The 19,260-nt window shown below is 26.0% G+C and overlaps 1 protein-coding gene across 1 annotated transcript in view; it reads right to left on the bottom strand.

Annotated features, from left to right (window-relative positions):
- Positions 1-9,719: 9,719 nt before the first annotated feature.
- Positions 9,720-19,260, bottom strand: part of wge (BAH domain and coiled-coil containing protein winged eye) — a 311,213-nt gene continuing 301,672 nt past the window's right edge. Inside the window, exon 21 of the mRNA XM_086903106.1 lies at positions 9,720-19,069. Within this exon, the coding sequence (XP_086759232.1) occupies positions 18,857-19,069 (213 nt within the window). The 3' untranslated portion in view covers positions 9,720-18,856. The remainder of the gene's footprint in view (positions 19,070-19,260) is intronic.

The raw sequence follows: 19,260 nt of genomic DNA, 5'->3' as shown, positions 1-19,260 counted from the left end.
ATCTTTGCATAATACATATATATATGAGCTCTATCTCCATTAGTAGAATGCATGAACCTGAATTCGATATAGGCCTGATGATGATACCATCGATGTCATATTGACACTACACATGTCACGCCATTCTTTCTCGAATACATCTCCACATCTGCGACTCAATTTCCATTGTAATAACGGCAGGTTTTTTTTCTTTATTACTACTATTGTGCCCACTCCAAATGCCTCAGGTATCATGTGTCTCTATTTGTTTTGTTGGTACAAATAGTCGCATCGTTTCCAGAACTGTTGTTGCATCGCTTTCAATAGCTGAAATCGATTCACTTTGACATGAGTGATGTCAGAATGACTTAAATCAGTTATTATGTAAATGTTCATGAATTAATGGATTAAAATCGTTAAGATGGAATGTAGTGGCCGAGAATTCATACAAATTTCCTCTATTCTCCATAAATGTCATTTGGTCAATTTAACGGTGCTTTCTTACAAGCCACTAAAATGTGGAACATGTTATGGTATATCAATGCCTTCTGCGATTGTGAAATCATAAATTGATTATTGATTTTTCTTAAAAAAAACTCGCGGTATAATTCGGTATAATTCGTTTCAAGAGTCCACAAAATTGGTTCCATCCGAATAGATTTCGCGATACTGACCTCGATGCGAAAGAAATCTACTCAAACAGTTTAAAAAAGACTCCATTATGAGATTCGTAGTTAACTCTAGATTAACTAGACAAATAAATACGCACAAATAGGCCTTTATTGTCATCCTACTGCTCGTTCCTAAAAAACGATCCGGTATAATCCTGTACTATAAAAAAGTACCTGAACCCTAGTTGCAGGTAGTTGGCTTATTAGATTGCTTGTATCTGGATTCTGCCCAGTTACTTTCTATACATTTATGCAGCACGTCTCGTTTAATGTCCTTAGCTGCAAATGGCCAATATGTGTCAACAATTGTCGAAATTGTTAAAAGTATGACGCGTTCCGTTTCGTGACACTATACGACGATTGTGAAACAGAGATGGCTCCTCAGTGATATGAGTCGATTTAGTTACTTTCGTGATGTGTAGGAGAGTATGCTAGCACGACATTGCCTACACGATTCATTGCTGCATGCTTTGGTTCCATCCGAAGGCAATTGAAACAGGCTTTCAATTCCTTGACACGAGCCATTCGATCGCTTGAGAGTCTTAAACTCTTTGCACTGTGAGAGTATCTGAATCGAGGAACATAACGAACATGTTGGTTTTTTGGCAGTTACCAGGGAAACAATTTGCAAACGTAATTTTTCAACGTGAGAAGTAATAGTAGCTAGGATGACTTTAGATAAAAATTTGCACTATTGTTCGAGAATGATCTGAGGATCGTTTAAAGTCTTTCTGCAGCCTAGTTCAAATACGCACTTTTCCCACGCCTCAGCCGCTTGCGGATTTAGTTTTGCACTCCAACAAGTGCGTCAGAAGACCATTGATCGACAAGTTCTTGTAATGATTTTAAAGACCGAATGTTATTGGTAAAATTATCTATTAATTGGCGCAAAGCCATTCGTCGAATTTACCGATGCTGAAGATAATCCGAATAATGCACCCATGATGATTTATTATATAATTAATTATATATATCAAAAAAAATTGATGATAAAAAGAAAATATTGATGCTACATTACCAGAGAAAGATACTCGATGTGCAATCGCTCATACAATGCATCTTATTATCTTAGAGTAACTATAGCCACCCATAATATCTTAGTGGCATTTTATGCAGAGATTATAGTCGTCCGTAATAGCGAAAGAGTTAACGCGAATTTTAAATAATAAAATCTCTCGATGTTGGTGAGTGATTCATTGGTTTACTATGGACTCGAAGCTGTCACGAAAAAAGACCGAGTTCGTCATGAAAACTTGGCAAAGAAATCGTAACCAGAATGGAGCCAATGCCTCGGATACCGTTGGTAATGCATTTGTGAGCCTAACCATAGAATTTGATGTCTATGCACGTTGTAAGTAACCATCAACCTCGTTAATAACGTCAAAATACATAGTTTCGAAAGTTTCACAGAAATGGTGCGCTTCCTCGTCCATAGTATTCGCTACTAGCGATTCTATGCGATCGTGTAAAATTTCGAATTTATCAATATTATGTTCCGATAGCCGGTCGTGAAGGGACCGTTGGCTGAAATAGTTCTCCCATATGTGACATAGAAATTTTTGAACTTTGTTAGATTAGATTTGAGCCGACCACGTTCGTCTGTTAATTTTCTCAGTTCATCGTTTGAGCATGCCATGTTTTAACACGAATGAGACTCAATAAACACTCGACTCGCCGGATGTAGATAGGATTGAAGACGAGAGTTGATCAGTCTTCGTTGTCTGAATCTGACAATCGACAATCTATTTGCAGCGTTATCCTCCAGGAAAGGTGAAATGTTCTCCTTCTCAAGGAATATACACTTGCAATCTGAGCCTCGATAATAGCTAGTTTTTCCAACTTTGTAATTGCTTGAATCCACCAAATATTCAGTTAGAAGGACCAATATTCGTGTCCGCAGTAATAATATTGTAATTGATGTTGGTTGATGGAAACTAATAGCTGAGTAATCATAGAATGTCCTTCGATGTGGTAACAAGTAATATATTTCTTAAAGATGAGTGAACTGTAAGTGGTTATACATGTCTAGAGAGCTGGATCTCTCACAGTAGGTAATCGAGTCAGAGCACGATATAATGTTAGAACAAAACTATCTATTTGTTATATCCGGTGGTACGAATTGTTCACAATGAGATTTTTTTACAAGTGAAGCTCGTGCCGTCAGAAAATTCTTTCCTAGTTCAATTGGGAGGATCTCAGTTTCCCGGTGGGGCACGATAGAATCAATAATATTGCGGTTAGTGCTTGGCTCGCCATACTCTCAAGTTAGAAAAAAGTTCCTCGTATTGGATTGATGATCTATATTTCAAGATAAACAGGAATAGAATGTTAGTTGTCGTTGAGTGTGAAATATGTCATCTATTAATCCAACCAGACTGAAATATATAAAAAATTATAAATGTCGATTAAAAAACGACAGTCTTCTCAGATCACATCATCTTTTATTTAAAGTTAAGAAAGGTTTGCAAGCTTTTTATATGAGGAATTTTTTACGAATAAACTCTTTAATCTCATGAAATGTTCGCGAACAAATATGTTACGCAATATATGAATTATATCACTGCGTGTATTAACTATCTAAAATCTAAAATCTAACTATCTAAAATGAAATCATTATCAATTATTCAATCATCTATTGAATAATTTTAATAATTTTTTTTATAATTTTTCATAAGTTTCTCTTTGTGGAAAAATCTTTCTACTACTATAAAATATTATCTGATCGTTTTTAGTCTATTATATAATCATCATAATTGAAGGTATGCATTTCGAAAAGAATAGTATTCAAAGAATAAATTTATATAGAGATAAAAAGTAGAAATTCTGATGAAATATATTTATTAGAATATGATGAAAATCAAATTATTGCAATATAGCTTACAATAGTTTGTTTTTGTTGCATTCTTTTAAAATACTATAATAGAAATAATAGTAATAGTAATAGATATTATAATAAATACAATAATAGAGTAATATTAGTTAGAGTAATGTTAAGTTCTATTCATGGAGCTATGATATGTGATAATAAAAGTAATTTATTATAAACTTCGCTATTAACAAGTTTTATTATAAGACAAGCAAAAATAAAGTTTATATACTAATGAAGATTTACATTTTTCATTAAATTCACAATGTTCTAATATTCGAGATTAGATTTTGAAAGAGTTCTGAAGTTCGAATAGTTCTGAAGTTCAATAATTTTTGTGCATATTATTTTATAATTTACAAAAAGTGAAAATGATTCTTAATTAAATGCCATAATTATAATAAAAAAAAATGAAAGTTTTTTGGGAAAAAGCATATATTTTCCAAAAACAAGTATATATTTTCTAATAAACAATATTACAATTATTAATTATAAATAATAATTTAATATTTTAATGATATAAAATTCTGATGTGAATTACAAAAAACGAGAAAGTTTTGCAATTCACTACATGATTTTTTTGACATTGGAATTGAGAAAATAAATTTTTTCCCTTAAATCAAAGAAAGAAAGAGTCAATAATTGGAGCAAATAGAAGTTTATTTGGAAAGGAAGTAGCAAGCAATTCGAGAAAAAGCAAGATAATGATAAAATAACGATGTGATCTAATAGAAAATACATATTTTTAGAATGAATTCTTATTTTAATTTATTTTTCGTAAATTTGAGATAAATTTTTTTTTTTGTATTACAGAATTAATATAATCTCAATAGATTTTATTTAGCGAGAAAATTTCTGATTTCGAAAGAATTATATTTTTATTATATTTTTCTTATATATTATATATGTATATGAAATTGAAAAATATATTTAGAAAAAAATATTAGAAAAATAAAAGAAAAAATATTTGAATTTACAGTTCTTAAAATTCTTATGTTTAAAATATATGATAAATATTATAAATATATTATAAATATATAATAAAATATAATTTTATTTAAAAAATTTTAAATAAAAATTAATAAATTGTATTAGAGTATATTTCAGGATATTTCAAACTTTTTACTTAAATACTTTAATATGAAAACAATCAAAATTTATTTATGATTATGTAAAATTATTTGAACTCAATAAAGAAAATAGTTTTCATATAAAATTTTTTATCATCAAAAAATTTAGGTGAATAATTGAAAACCATATACAGAAATATTAAAAATATTTTATTAAATATTTTTATAATCAGCAAAAAATTTTAATCGAAATGATAAAAGTTAAAAATGTATATTTTTAATTAATTTATATATATATATATATATTGAAATATGATTTAATGTTCTAAATCCTACAATGGAATATTTATATTTATAATTACAATTTTTATATATGTATTTTTACATATATATATATATGTTTATTATAATATATAATTACATTATGATATATATATTATGAATTTTTCATATGTTTATAAAATATTACATGAATACTAAATAATAAAAACATTAATGGAATATATGATTAAAGATGATTAAAAGAATTTTGATGGAACTTTTCATTTATATAATCTTATGTTAAAATATTTTAGCTTTATCTTTTCTTAATATCAAATTATTATTAAATAAAAAATGTGTTTTATTGAAGATTTATAAAATATATGAAATTGAAACTTTTAAAAAAATTATTTACGAAATATGAAAAATTATATTAATATGAAAATAGAAAGTTATATTTCAAAGAAAGTTTCAGAAATTTTTTAACAGATTCAATGTGTATATAGATTTTTTATTAAAAAATGTTAATCTATGATAAACATATCATATAAAATAAACTTTTTAATTATAATTTATTTTTAAATTCCCTAATATTTCTAAAAAAATAAAAAAAAGAAAAAGAATATAAAATTTAAAACTAATAAGTAATAAGTAATAATTACTATGTAAATTATAAAGCTAATATCAAAATATAATAATTTATATAATAATTTATTAACAGAATATAAATAAATCTAATTAAATAGTTTTTTTTTATTTGTTTTTCTTTCTTTTACTTTTATTTTTCATTACATATAACCAAAAATGTTATTTTGAAGGAATTGACGAAAAAATTAATATAATCAGTGAACTTACTTATATTATAAACAAATGGTGATGAGCATATGCTTATAATTAAATACGTCATAATAATGATGCGACAACAATATGTGAGATATAATAGAAGTAAGTAATAATAGAAGTAATGTATCATTCTTTTAAATGGGAATTTTTACAACAAAGTTATATAACTTAAATAATATTTTTTTCATTTCTAAATATTTAAAAGTTACTTATAATTCGTTATATGTATATGTATTTCTTTATTAAGTTTAAAAATAAAAATCAATGATATTAATATTTATAAATATATTAAAATAAATTATTATTAAAATAATTATTATTAAAATAAATACAATATTATTATTATACATCTAATTATAAAAAATTATATCTTTATTTAAAAATATTCTCTAAGATTTTTAAAAATATTAAGCAAAAAAATAATTATGTCCAATATTGACATTAAATTTTGAATGAAGTGTCAATTATCCAATTAGTTTGAAATTTGATACATACTATTTTTTTATCAAATATAATTAAAAAAAATAATTTAAGAAATATTTTATTCAATCAATTCTATTACCATTCACAATCATTCTTTAAATTGTTCAAAACTGTTTTTCTCTGTTTTCTTTACGTCTATAACTTTGCCATTTGAGTTTTTTAATTTTTTTTTCTAATTGAATAATTATTGATATTTTGAATGTTTAAATATGCCTTTCCAACGATTATTACAAAAAACATCTTCAATAACTAGATGGCTATCTTAAAATTGTCTTGAACTTTATAAGCTCTATTTTTCTTTTTAGCAATTGTAAAGTTTCATATTCTTTTTCATTTTGTGGTACTTTTTATGTACGTTTAATCTCTTGTCCACTTATATTTTCTCGTTTCAAAATTATATCACGTCAGTATTTCAGATAACGATTAGTATTTCTGAAGTGCTTCGAGTACCATTTCATAAATTTTTTTCCTTTTCTTTATTTCAATCTTTTATCTTTGATTAACTTTGTTCACTTATATATATTATTCATTTTATTACAAAAATAAAAATGTGAAAATATTTAAGATGTTTTTAATGTATGAAAATAATATTAAATTGAAATTAGAGTTTGATTGAATTGATAATAAAATATTGACATTTTTGATATTATTTTATATTAATTTTTTAATATATTTTAAAAAATCTTAGTATTTTCTATTTTGTTCTCTTTAATAAAGAAATAATATAATATTTTTTAATATTGTTTTATTTATTTTTATTATTATTTATTTTCATTTTATTTTGGAATGTTTTAAAGTATATAAAATAATTTTATATATTTTATATAATTTTACATATTTTTCATTATTTTATATAAAATAAAATATATATTTTTATATGGAAAAGTAATTAAAAAATAAAATAGAGAAATAAAATAAAGAAATAAAGAAATAATAAAGAATTTTCTCTTATATTTGTATTTTTTCTTATTTGATTATTACTATTTTTCTGTTATCATTTTTTTGTATTTCGTATTCAATTTTATTATTGAAAATCTTGAAATAAGAATTTTAGGAAATTCAATATTCAAATATTGAAATATTAAATTTTAATAACATTAATTATAATTTTCTAAGAATAATATGTAATTAATTAATATAAAATAAAAATACATCGTTTAATAAATACTTATATTTATATACTTAATCTAACCATTAATCATAATTTAGAAATTCTTTATAAATTCTATATTTTATTTTTTATAAATATATAATTCTATTCTTTATAAAAAAAAGTTTGTAAAGATAATAAATTTATTTTTTATAATAACTTGATGCAACTTATTTAAAATGCAATTTATTTATTCCATTTTTTTCAATAAATGAATTTATATTCCAGAAATCGTAATTTACAACTCGTATCGTAAATTAAAATAATTTTTATTTTAAAATAAATTATATATATTTATATAAATTTATATTATTTTTAAATGCATGATTGCTGAAATAACATTAAATATGTAAATAACATTAAAGTAATAAAACAATATCAGATAAAATAAAAATATTTGAGTAAAATTTTTTTTTTTGAAAATAATCGATTTTAATCATTGTTTCATATTATTCTAAAATTACAAAAAAAAAGTCACGAAATTTTTAATAATTAAATGCAACAATAAAATCAAATCATTACAGTTTATCAAACTTTACTGTTTTGGTCAGAAACTGAAAATATCATCGAAATGGAATTCGAAGGAGAATAAGGAAGAATACGACGAGGAAAAAGTAACAAGGTTTCCTAAGGTATTGAAAGCACAGCCTTGAAATGGTTTCCCCTATGGGCCATTTTTGTCGGCCATTGCCTGTTGAAGAGAACGTCTTTTATTGCTTTCATTTTCTCTTTCTGATTTTGCTTCCAATTTTCTTCGCGAAATTCTGTCGGATTAACGACTCATGCGCGACTTCATTTTTCATTGGTTTTTCTATTGATATAAATCCGATTTTATAACGAAGAAAAAAAAGTATAAAAATAAAGAAAACTTAATTCTTTTCGAGGTGAATTTATTCCTTCTTCGTCGATTTTAATAAATTTAAAGTATGTCACAAAGAACATCTTCTTAGTAGTTATAATTATTCACGAAATTTTAGTATATTATTGAATTCTATCTATGTATATCTGTACATCCATGATAATATATGCATCAATGTTGTATAACATTTCGAAAATATATTTTTTTATTTTTATTTAAATAGGATTTTTTTTTAATTTTTTTTTTTTTTTGTGACGTATTTACATATACATATAATGAAAAATTAACTTCAATTATTACCAATTTTGCTCGTTTAAGAATTTTATATTTTATTTCATTTATATATATTATTTTTATATTTTATTTTACATTTCATGAATCTATACAGTATTCAAATTATTGATGGATAAGCATAATATTTGTTCACCCGTTACATTATGTTTATAGTTAATAAGTGTAAAACTGTATAAATTTGAACGTATGCACAAGCAGAATTCAATGTATATAATAGTGAATATTTAATATATATGAATATTTGATATAATAATTCGAAAATTAAAATAATTATCAATTATATGCAAAAAAAAAAATTATTTAAAATGAAATCTTTTTAAGCTTATTCAAATCAGTGAAGAAAACATTATTCGATATATTCACTTTTATTGACTTTGAATTTTATTATAAAACTTCATTGATTTAAAATTTTTATTTTTATTTTTATTGATTTTTGCACAATCGTTTGAGTATATTTCTTTAATAAATAATTTATATTCTTTATTTATTTATTAATAAATTATAAGTATTTTAAATATATTATTTAAAATATTATATAGATATTTATATAGAATATGTGTAAGTTTCTTAAAATTTCCATAAATAATATATTTCTAAAATATTTCTTTTAATATTTCTAAAATTTTTTATTTTATGAATATTTTATGAAATAATTTTCATTTTCTGAATTTATATTTATGAAGAATTTTCTATTTTACAAATACTTTTTAGAAAGATATTATGTGGAATTATGTTAAAAATTTCATAATTTTATTCACTTTTAAAATTCAATTTTTTAGCAAGATAAAGATTATAAAATAATTTAATAATAGAAATAGAATAATTAAGAAACAATCAGTTAATAAATAGAAAATTTCATTTATTATTTCAAGCAGTTTTTGTTTTTATGAAGACAACTATTGAAATAATAAATTATTTTAATTACATAAAAATAATAAAAGTTTAAGATCTTCATAAAATTATAAAAATTAATAAATATATTTTTAAAATGAATATTCCTATTCATAAAATGAATAGTATTATTTTCAGAAAAATTTCCTAGATATTGTTATAACTAATTGCTCAATAAAAATTTGACAAAAAAATATAACAATTTAAAAAAACGTATGAAAAGAGGAAAAACATAGTAGAATTATTTCATATTTTCTCATCAAATTCCATCATGTTTAATTAAGATCAATAGGAGAAAGGTCTCACAGGAAATAATATTTCGAATAAAATTGTTTTAAAGAATACTAATAAATTTGTATCTAATATGCATTTTATTATTGGCAAGTACTTAATTGAATAGAAATAGATAAGAATGCGTATCTTTTTCTTATTCCTTACCGCAATTGATGGCCCATTCTTTTTATCATTTTTTATTATCATAGGAATATCTTCGTCATCAGGACCAAATACGCGCTTCTTATCATCATATATATATACACAATATTTCCGTGTCACCATTTTCAGCTTTCAATACTTATTTTTCTTTTATTTCTTCTCGTTAAATCTGTATATAATATTAATCTATTAACTTGGATTTATTTTTGATCGTGTAACAAACGTGTGCGCGTTAAGTTCTCGACAGATCAAAATATCTTCTTCATCGTACGTTATTTGATAATTAATCAATCGGTCGATAGATCGATCGATAATTAAATCTTTTTCCATAATCAACCGATTGAAAAATATTCGTAATATTATATTAACAAGTAGTAGATAATATGTATTAAGAGATAATAGATAATGATTCTCTATTTTCGTAACAGTCAACTGATTTCTCTAGAAGCATAACACGAAATACGATTAAATTCTCTTTCATTCTCCTCCAACTCTTAGTGTAGTTCATTTATCTTCATCCGTGTAGGTAGAATTGTAATTATATTGTGCAATAAGACTGTATGTAATTAATGGAATGAGTAAAAAATTAATAAATACGAAACATTTTGAAGAAATTTTAATTCGTTTAAAATTTGTTTAATTTTTTTATTTTTTAGGATAATATATTGTTGTTAGATTGATTTTAATCAATTTTAATTTTTTCTAATATTTTTCGTTTTTTTGTTTAATTTCATTTAAAAATTAATACTTGAAGAATTTTTTTCAAATATTATTTACTTTCTTTTACTTTTTTAAAAAAACAATAGGATATAAATAAATTTACCTTTAATATATTATTTTTTATTGTTTTAGTTCATTATTTTTCTCCTTTTGTTCTTTTTATTTCCTTTTAATTTTCTTATAATTATTTCAAATAAAATACACTGAAATTTATTTTTAACTGAAAATTTAAGAAAAAAAATTATACATTTATCTAGATAAAAAATAAATATATGAAATATATTTATATAAATGAACAAAGATTCTGTTTAAACTTTTACAAAGCATTATTGCACGATATAACTGATTTCCCTTTTTTCTTATCCGATCATTCGTACATGCACACGTTTAAACCTTTTTCTAATTCATTCTTTCTCTCTTTCCCACAAACATGCTTTTTTTCTTGTTCTATTCATTTGATCTGATTATTGATACCATGTATTAAATGAAGTGTATATTCTTTTTTAAATTAAATGAGAATTGAAATAAAAAATAATAATTTTCTTCTATGTTTTTATAATACACAAACACTATCGTAATCAAAATTATAATTCATTTATTTAATTACCCATTGTTTCCATCTTTTTCTTCCACATCAACTTGTTTTCCATTTAGGAAATAATGCAAAATCTTAACTCTATGAATGTATACACAATACTCTTGACCAAGAACAAAAAACAGAAAAATCTGTCCATACAATGCTATTCAAATTATCATGTTATTACTCATTCGTTCATTAGTGCTTAAAATAAAACAGACGAAGTTCATCCATCTTTGTGACGTTCATTTGAACAGGATCGAATTCGAATCAATAATAATAATAACAATAATCGACGTTGATCACATGATCACGTACGATCGATAAATTTTATGTAGAGGTACTCCGTTGTAGAATTCTATCACAGATTTGCCAGGTTTCCTTCTTCTTTTTCTTTTCTGTATACTAGACTATTTATGAACTTTATTCAGAAGACGATTGATAGAAACGAAAAAATATCCTGAGCGTGTAACAGAGCGTGTAAATAAAGATTGATTTGAAATATACGAAAGAATTTATTTTTTAAAAGTCTATGTTAGATACCTAAGGTTTGAACCAGTTATTTATTAAATAACTATTAAGTTAATATAATTAATGGAACATAATGAAATACACGTAATGACAAAATAGTAGAAATAATAAAAATGAATGATTTTTAATAAAAAAAAAGTATAATGGCAGTTTTTATTCAATCCTTAATTAATATTAATTACTTAAATGACAGATGTGTTTTTTTTTTTTTTTTGGTAAAACTGATCTTAAATTTTAATGCATTATAACTTCTATATAAAAATAGAGATTTTTTTTATTTATTATTAATAATCTTGGAAGAGTTAAAAGTAGCTGTTATTACTTCAAAACTTAAACATAACTATTTATAATAATAAAATAATGTAAGATGTATAAATGAAGTTATTTATATAAGTTACTAAATAAATTGTTTAACTTAAAAAAAATATTAATTATTATTATAATTTATGGTTTGTTTGAAATATGTTATTAATTATAAACTCCTACATATTAAGGAAATGACATATACATATAATTTTTTTCCAAATTAAAAATGAAATCGTCCAATGAATAGACTTTTCCGTGTGTTTTAATAAACGGACAAATAATTAATTATTAAATTAATTAATAATTAAATTTTGAAGTTTTTTTCCTCAATAATGAATTCTCCAATAATAATATTCTATTTCCACGCAAATATCAATTTCATCGAAATTTAAATTTGGAAACAATATTCTTCGTAATAAGCTATGAACTTCTGTGTTTATACATGTTACATTGCATAATTAAAATTAAAAATAGTTTTAAGAAAACAAATAACATAAAAAAATATCGAATAATGGAAATATTGAATTAATAAATTATTTAAATCGGGTTCTCTAATGTTTTCAATCAAATTTGAATTATCGACATTCTTTTTTAGATATAATGAAAGTTTTATTTGAATTTTTTCAACTTATGCTCATAAGTCACCAAGTTTTCAGTCTTACATTCTAAATTTCATTCTCATATTCCCTCTTTTATAAATTACTGAATGAGTGGAAGATAAATTTGAGAAAAATCTACTCATAGAACTGATCTAATCTTAAGTAAGTACTAAGTTTATAACCTAGCGTTTATTTTAAAAAACTTGTCTCTTATAAATCATACAGGAAAGCCAAGAATTCTTATCTCAAAACGCAATCGAGGCACGCATGACTAACCAAGTAACCAAGTTCAGAGAAAAAGAAAAATTTCGTCAACGATAATAGAAAAATTCCATCGGTTTCATTATCAGGTCCTTTGAAAGGACTATATATTTATTGAAAACTCTCTTTAAAACGTAAGTATAAGAGTCTTATATATATATATATATATATATATATATATATATATATATATATATATATATATATATATATATATATTTTTTTTTTTTTTTTTAGAAAAAGAAAAGGAAAAAAATCTATGCAATGTGTCATTTACTCACACAGGAAAAAAAGTAGTCGACCTGACAATACTGCAAAACAAAAACCACAAAACGAGAAGAGCAGTAAGCATACATTAACGCAGTACATCAAACATTTATATTTGTATGTTTTTTTTATCTTTCGTCTTCATTTTGTGCACATAGCACATTTCGCCGAGATCTTCAAATTTCATATGTGCTTTTTTTTCTCATTTTTTGTTCATTTTTTTTTTCTTTTTTTATTACAAACAAACGTCAACCGAAATTTGCCCACACGCACACATATTGCCACTCGTCATACAAAAAGTTTCGCGTAGGAAAATATAAATGAAATTCAACTGTATCTCTCTTTGTTTCATTTTTTCTTTTTTTTTTTTCTTTTTCTTTTTCTTTTGTCCTGAAATCTTTTTCTCAGACTTTTGGGTTCGAAAAACAGTCGTTCCACTATATTCTTAAATCTCTCACTCTCTCTTTCTCTTTCGTTCTCATTTCAATCCTCATTCATGCGTAGAATTCTCCTCGCTCATATTTCAATTTTTTTTTTTTTTCATCTCTTTATATATTTTTATTTTTTTTTAATTTTTTTTTTTTTTTGTTTGTCATTTGTATGTTTGCTCGCTCTTTTGCATCTCGTGTTATTCTCGAACTATATTTTTTTTTATTCTTTTGTTTTTAAATCGACTACTCGCACGCCTTAGTTATTAAAATATAATAATTTCAATTCTCTCTCTCTTTTCCTCTCTCTAGAATAAAATATTAATTTCATCTGTTTTTGCTTCACTCACTCTCCATCTCATTCTCTCCGTCTCTTCCTTTCACTCCCTATATATCTCGTTCTTCCTCTCTTTCTCTCATTGTCTTAAGCATCACCCATGCATCGGCTATACAACTCATAAAATATACAGGCTCGCATAATCTCCTAACCTTAGATTGTTTACACGTTTTTATTCTGGTCGTTCCATGATTATTATTATTTTATCCTTCCCGTATATATCGCGAACAATAAAAATGGCAATCGAATACGCAACACGATCAAGGGATTCTTCATCATAATGATAACGGATGCACGACACGTTCACGACACTTTTCTTCTTTTTTTTTTTTTTTTTTAAATTTCTAACAAAACAAATGTAAACTTCCAATAAATTGCTATATTACATCATTGTTTATATAAACAAGTAACAAGTAAAAAAAAAAAAAAAAAAGAAAAAGAATGAAAAAATAAAATTCTAAAATAAAAATTGTAATTTAAAATAGAAGAAGAAGAAGAAGAAAATGTCTATTTGTAAAGTAAAAAATTTTCACGAAACAATTCAATTCAATTCCCTGTCAAAAATGGTGACACAAATTTCTCGTCCATCCGTTACCCAGACACTTATAAACTAACCCTTACGTAGCGGCTAGACTAGCTCGAACGGTATACGCCTTTTTTCACGTGAATTCTCTCTCGCTTATCTAAATTGTCTCGCCAAAGGAAAAAAAATTAAGAAAAATTTGCCGGGGCGAAGTAAATCTCGTCTTCTCATTGGAAGGAAACGTCGATTCATACCGACATATACGATGGCCTTCTCGACTGCGAGAAGGCGCTTCAATTCCACATGGATTCGAAAAAAAAAAGGAGTGTTATCGCGAAATGTCGGCGTCACTTTGTTCATCGCACATACTATATACAATGGTTCGTTAAACCTGTTAAATCTCTTTATTATTTTCATTAATTTTAATCGTTATCACTTTTTTTTCCTCAAAATTTCGTTATTCGCTTCCATTTATCAATTATCATTAAAATTATTATCGAGTCGAGACGGAAGCAGAATTGATCGAATCGAACGATCGAAAAAAAAAAAAAGAAAAAACGTATATTTGGGAAAGTATAAAAAAAACGATCAAGGACACCGACATTTCCTTCGACCTACTTATTTACGTTAATCTACTACGTTATTTACAAATCTACAAGCGAACGTGCCTCGTCTACGTTGTCTACCAGTAGGCTACTTTTCACAGGATCGAAGCGTCGAAAAAATCGTCATCGAAGAAACGACATCTCTGATCGACAAATCGTCGTTTTTCATCATTTATACGACTCAGTAGTCTTCTTTTTTAAATCTTCAAAGTATAAGCCAATAGTGGCTGTATCAAAAATGATCCATAGATTCAAATTTATTCAATTCAGCGTTATCGCTAACTGTTAATAAGTCAAAAATGACTTATTAACCATATGAACGTTATTAAACATCATTTGAACTATGTCCACAATGATTTAACAAAATTGTTTTTTTTTTTTTATCTTTCACGCTTTATATACAATCATCAAAAGATGAACGAAAACCATCGAGCCGATGAATGATACGGAGAAATTCGACAATTTATCGATAATATATATATATATATATATATATTTATATATGTATATATTTTTCCTTTCTCTTGTCGTTTTATGTTGCCCTTAATGGAAAAATACTATGCAATGTACAAATTGTACGCGTTGCCCGAAGAAATCTATCGACCTATCATCGCCATATTTGTGTGACGACTTGGTGAAGATTTGCGACAGCGTGCACGAACGACAATAACAATGAATATACATTAGAAGATAGAAATTCTATGGAAATCGATCAGTTCTATTTAAGAGAAATTATAGTGAGCGATCCTGGTACGCTTACATGATCTATTTACACGCGACAATCACACGCGCTACGATGTAAGTACTCTGATTTGCTTGCCTCGCCGATGTGAATATCGCATAAGCGCACAGTTATTATTGTATCTGCAATTTGTACTAGGATCCATGTATCATGCTCCGCTACGATTAGTCGTTCCTCTTATTAAAAGGAAACTAGAGGGCATAGTCGAAAGACGATACGTTTATCAACGTAATAAATAGCTAAAGGTGTCGATAATCGGCGGAAAATCGAAAAATCTCGTGATTGTACTTACACCGTCAGACAGATTGTCTGTATATGTATCTCTGATAGATTTATGTCCCTCTACGAGGATTTGTCGTGGTATGTAAAGAAACAATCACGATATCATCGGATCGTGATCAAGAATCAAGAAGTGGCCATAGCTTTCTCGCTATTCAGAGAGATACGAAAAAAAAAAAAAAAAAAAAAAAAATCATAAAAAAAAAAGAAAGACATCTTAATTCTACGGGATGGTTGCACAAGGCTCGCAAAATGAACGCATGAAAAAATATTTGAAACGTTTTGCAAATGTCAACTTATCGTTAATCGCAACAGTAATACGCGCGCAAGTGAACAAAAATATTGTGTAGCACCTTATCTCGTATCACTATGATCGACTCAATGCTCGAGATGTTTCTCGATCATCCATCGAGTAATCCATCGAATCTCTTCTTTTCGTATTGTCAAGAAATTAAAAAGAAAAGATACACAGGAAATGGGACGTGCGCTCGCATCAATCTCTCGATCTTATTGTATCTATTGTGCATCAATGCTGTTCAAAAATGATTTCTGTTCAAAACCAAATAATCATTCTTCCTCTTTTTCTTGGAATCTCTCATGTCTTTATTATTAAATTAAATTAGGACAGTTAATATTTAGTACGTATACATGATCACCAAAGGAAATTTTATAAAAAAAAAATAATGTCAATTAGTACGTTTAATAACTAACTAGCAGCTTCCTGTTTCAAACAGAGAACATCAATTATATAAAAAAGAAATTTATAAATAATCGTGTTATAACTTAGCCTCTTGAGAGATATTAACACATATACTTTTAATCTTTGATATGAATTTGAATTCAAAAGATGAATATTAACATTTAATAAGAACAGTATTTTATTTTCAGAAAAATAATAATCTTTACGTTATATAAATCGTTCTCTCAAAAGATCAAAGAAACTAATAACTTGTCAAAAATTCAAATATTAAAAAAAAAAGTATCAAAACACTTAACAGTATTGACTCGTTACTTTGATCATTTTTTATATCTATCTCATTTAAATACTAGATTAAACAATATTTTTTTTCGCTTAGCGAAAATTTAAAGCTTCTTGGCGAAGCTTATCAAAACCTTTGAATGAAAATTTTTATCCTGAAAGCAGGATAATAAGCGTATTATTACATGTTTCTTCATCTCTATCATTAAAATTATATAAAAAAAGAACAAAATTAAATGAACCTTTGCTTATGAACAGCATTGAAGCAATTAAATTTTACTTAATTAATAGATTAAGAAATTGATGCGAGAAAGTGATATTTAATCTAAGTACATCGCGTCTCGTAAGTTCCGATTGCAGGAGTATTAAAAAGAACTACTTGGAAAGTTGTCGGAAAATATCAGCAGAACAGACTATTTCCGTTCGCAGCTTGCAACTTCAACTTTATATCTCTACGTATAGAGTTTGCATAATCGGACTACAAGGTTCGCAAAAAATCTCTTTTTTTTCTTTTTGCTTAATAAATGTAGATGGTATATATGTATTGTATTTTCGTTTAGACAACAATATTTAACACTGGTCTAACGATTAAAAATCAGATTATGCATCTGATTTACTTACGTATGTGTACGCACTTAACGTTTATGTACAGTATACATATATATATATAAATATATATATATGTATGTATATGTATGTATACTATATATTTTATATTTACAATTGATAAAACATTTATCAATGTTTTCGTAATTTATTTCGCGTTAATGCCACTCGGTATATTTATTGCATCTCTCCTCTACATATTTAATATATATATCTATATATATATATATTTTTATATGTATTTGTTTTTTTGTAATTATTATATATCAATATTCATCATAAGCGTGATCCAAGTATCGAAAAATCCAGCTCGTAATTTTGAAAAAAATCAAGCTGCTTCTCATTTTTATTTTAACTTCGTTATACACAAGGCACAAGCCCCCTCTTCGGATTCAAATTTTCGCGGAAAATATCGAAATCCCTTCTTTCAAGTGTAAACTTTTGGATCCCACGAAATTTTGCAACAATTGCACGGCCTTCGTGCATCATATATATCTATCACGATAGCATACAAATAATCAGATATTTCTATATAAATAGCGAAACAACTTTATCATTGCACGCCTCTTCATTTGAAAGATTCACAACTTGCGAATAAGTGTCGTCATGAAAATACTCACAATAATATTCGCGAGTAGTATTTCCCTGTCAAAATTCATCTTTCAGCACCGAAACGAAACGCGGTATAACTCAATTGAAACTTCGAACGATATGAAAGACGCAAGAAACACTAATAGAAAACGTATCAAATTAACAACGATTATCTCTCGCGTGAACAACGTACTTACATACATGTATGTATATATAGTTCAATGGGAAAAAGAATCTAGTTGAAAGAAAAATCAATCACATAACAACATATGCAATAACCATAGAAAAAGAGGAAAAAATATAATGCAACTGGAAACAATCTCTATCCCTGGTTTTGTTTGCGATAATAAATAACGCTTGTGCCTTGTGATGACACTTGTGATTGCCTTTCGAAAGCATACCGTGAATGATAGTGTCCGTTGATTGCATCATTGTAAATTTTCATCGAGAAAAATCGTAATTACTGTTCGAGGTAAACGGTGATTTTTCATATTGTAAACTTTAATGTCTCTCGATCGACGAACGTTCGATTCGTTCGTCTATTTTCCCCATGATCTGATAATCATGATCCTAGCCTTTCGCTGGAAAACGTGACAACATCTCAACCGTGACAGGGACGGCGTTTCGTTTAATTTCGCAGTGATTCATTGGCTGACAACAATTAAGTAACACCCGTTAACTTAATCGTCAGCTTAAGCTGTTCTCAAACAACCCCTGGCTGCATAGTTAACAGGTACGTCGTTGGATCGTAATATCCGGCCAAGTAATAAATGTCATTGTTGTCGTAAATGGTCAGGTATCTGTGTGGCTCCTTGCCCAGTTTCTCCGTGTATTCTTGAAGGGGTAGTACTTCGCATTTGTGAGAGATTGTTTGCACGTCGTTCTCGTCCATGTGAGGGGATTCAAACAGAGCGCCCTAAAGAGTAGGTAAATTAGATTAGAAATAGATTATAACATTCTTTTTTCTAATATTTTTCTAACATTTTTTTTTTTTGTTATCCTTTAGTAATTAGTAACAGTAAGAAACAAAATGTGAAAGAATATCGTAATTTTAATATTCTTTTTAGTGTGTTAAATTGAATTGGTTAGAAAAAAAATCTAAAACAA

The sequence above is a fragment of the Apis florea genome, unplaced genomic scaffold, assembly GCF_048593485.1.
Source record: "Apis florea isolate Af1SG1 unplaced genomic scaffold, ASM4859348v1 contig_2274_pilon, whole genome shotgun sequence".
In the NCBI taxonomy this organism is placed as follows: Eukaryota; Metazoa; Arthropoda; class Insecta; order Hymenoptera; family Apidae; genus Apis; species Apis florea.
Note: the sequence above shows the minus strand (reverse complement) of the source record. Positions and strands in the feature narration are given on the sequence as shown.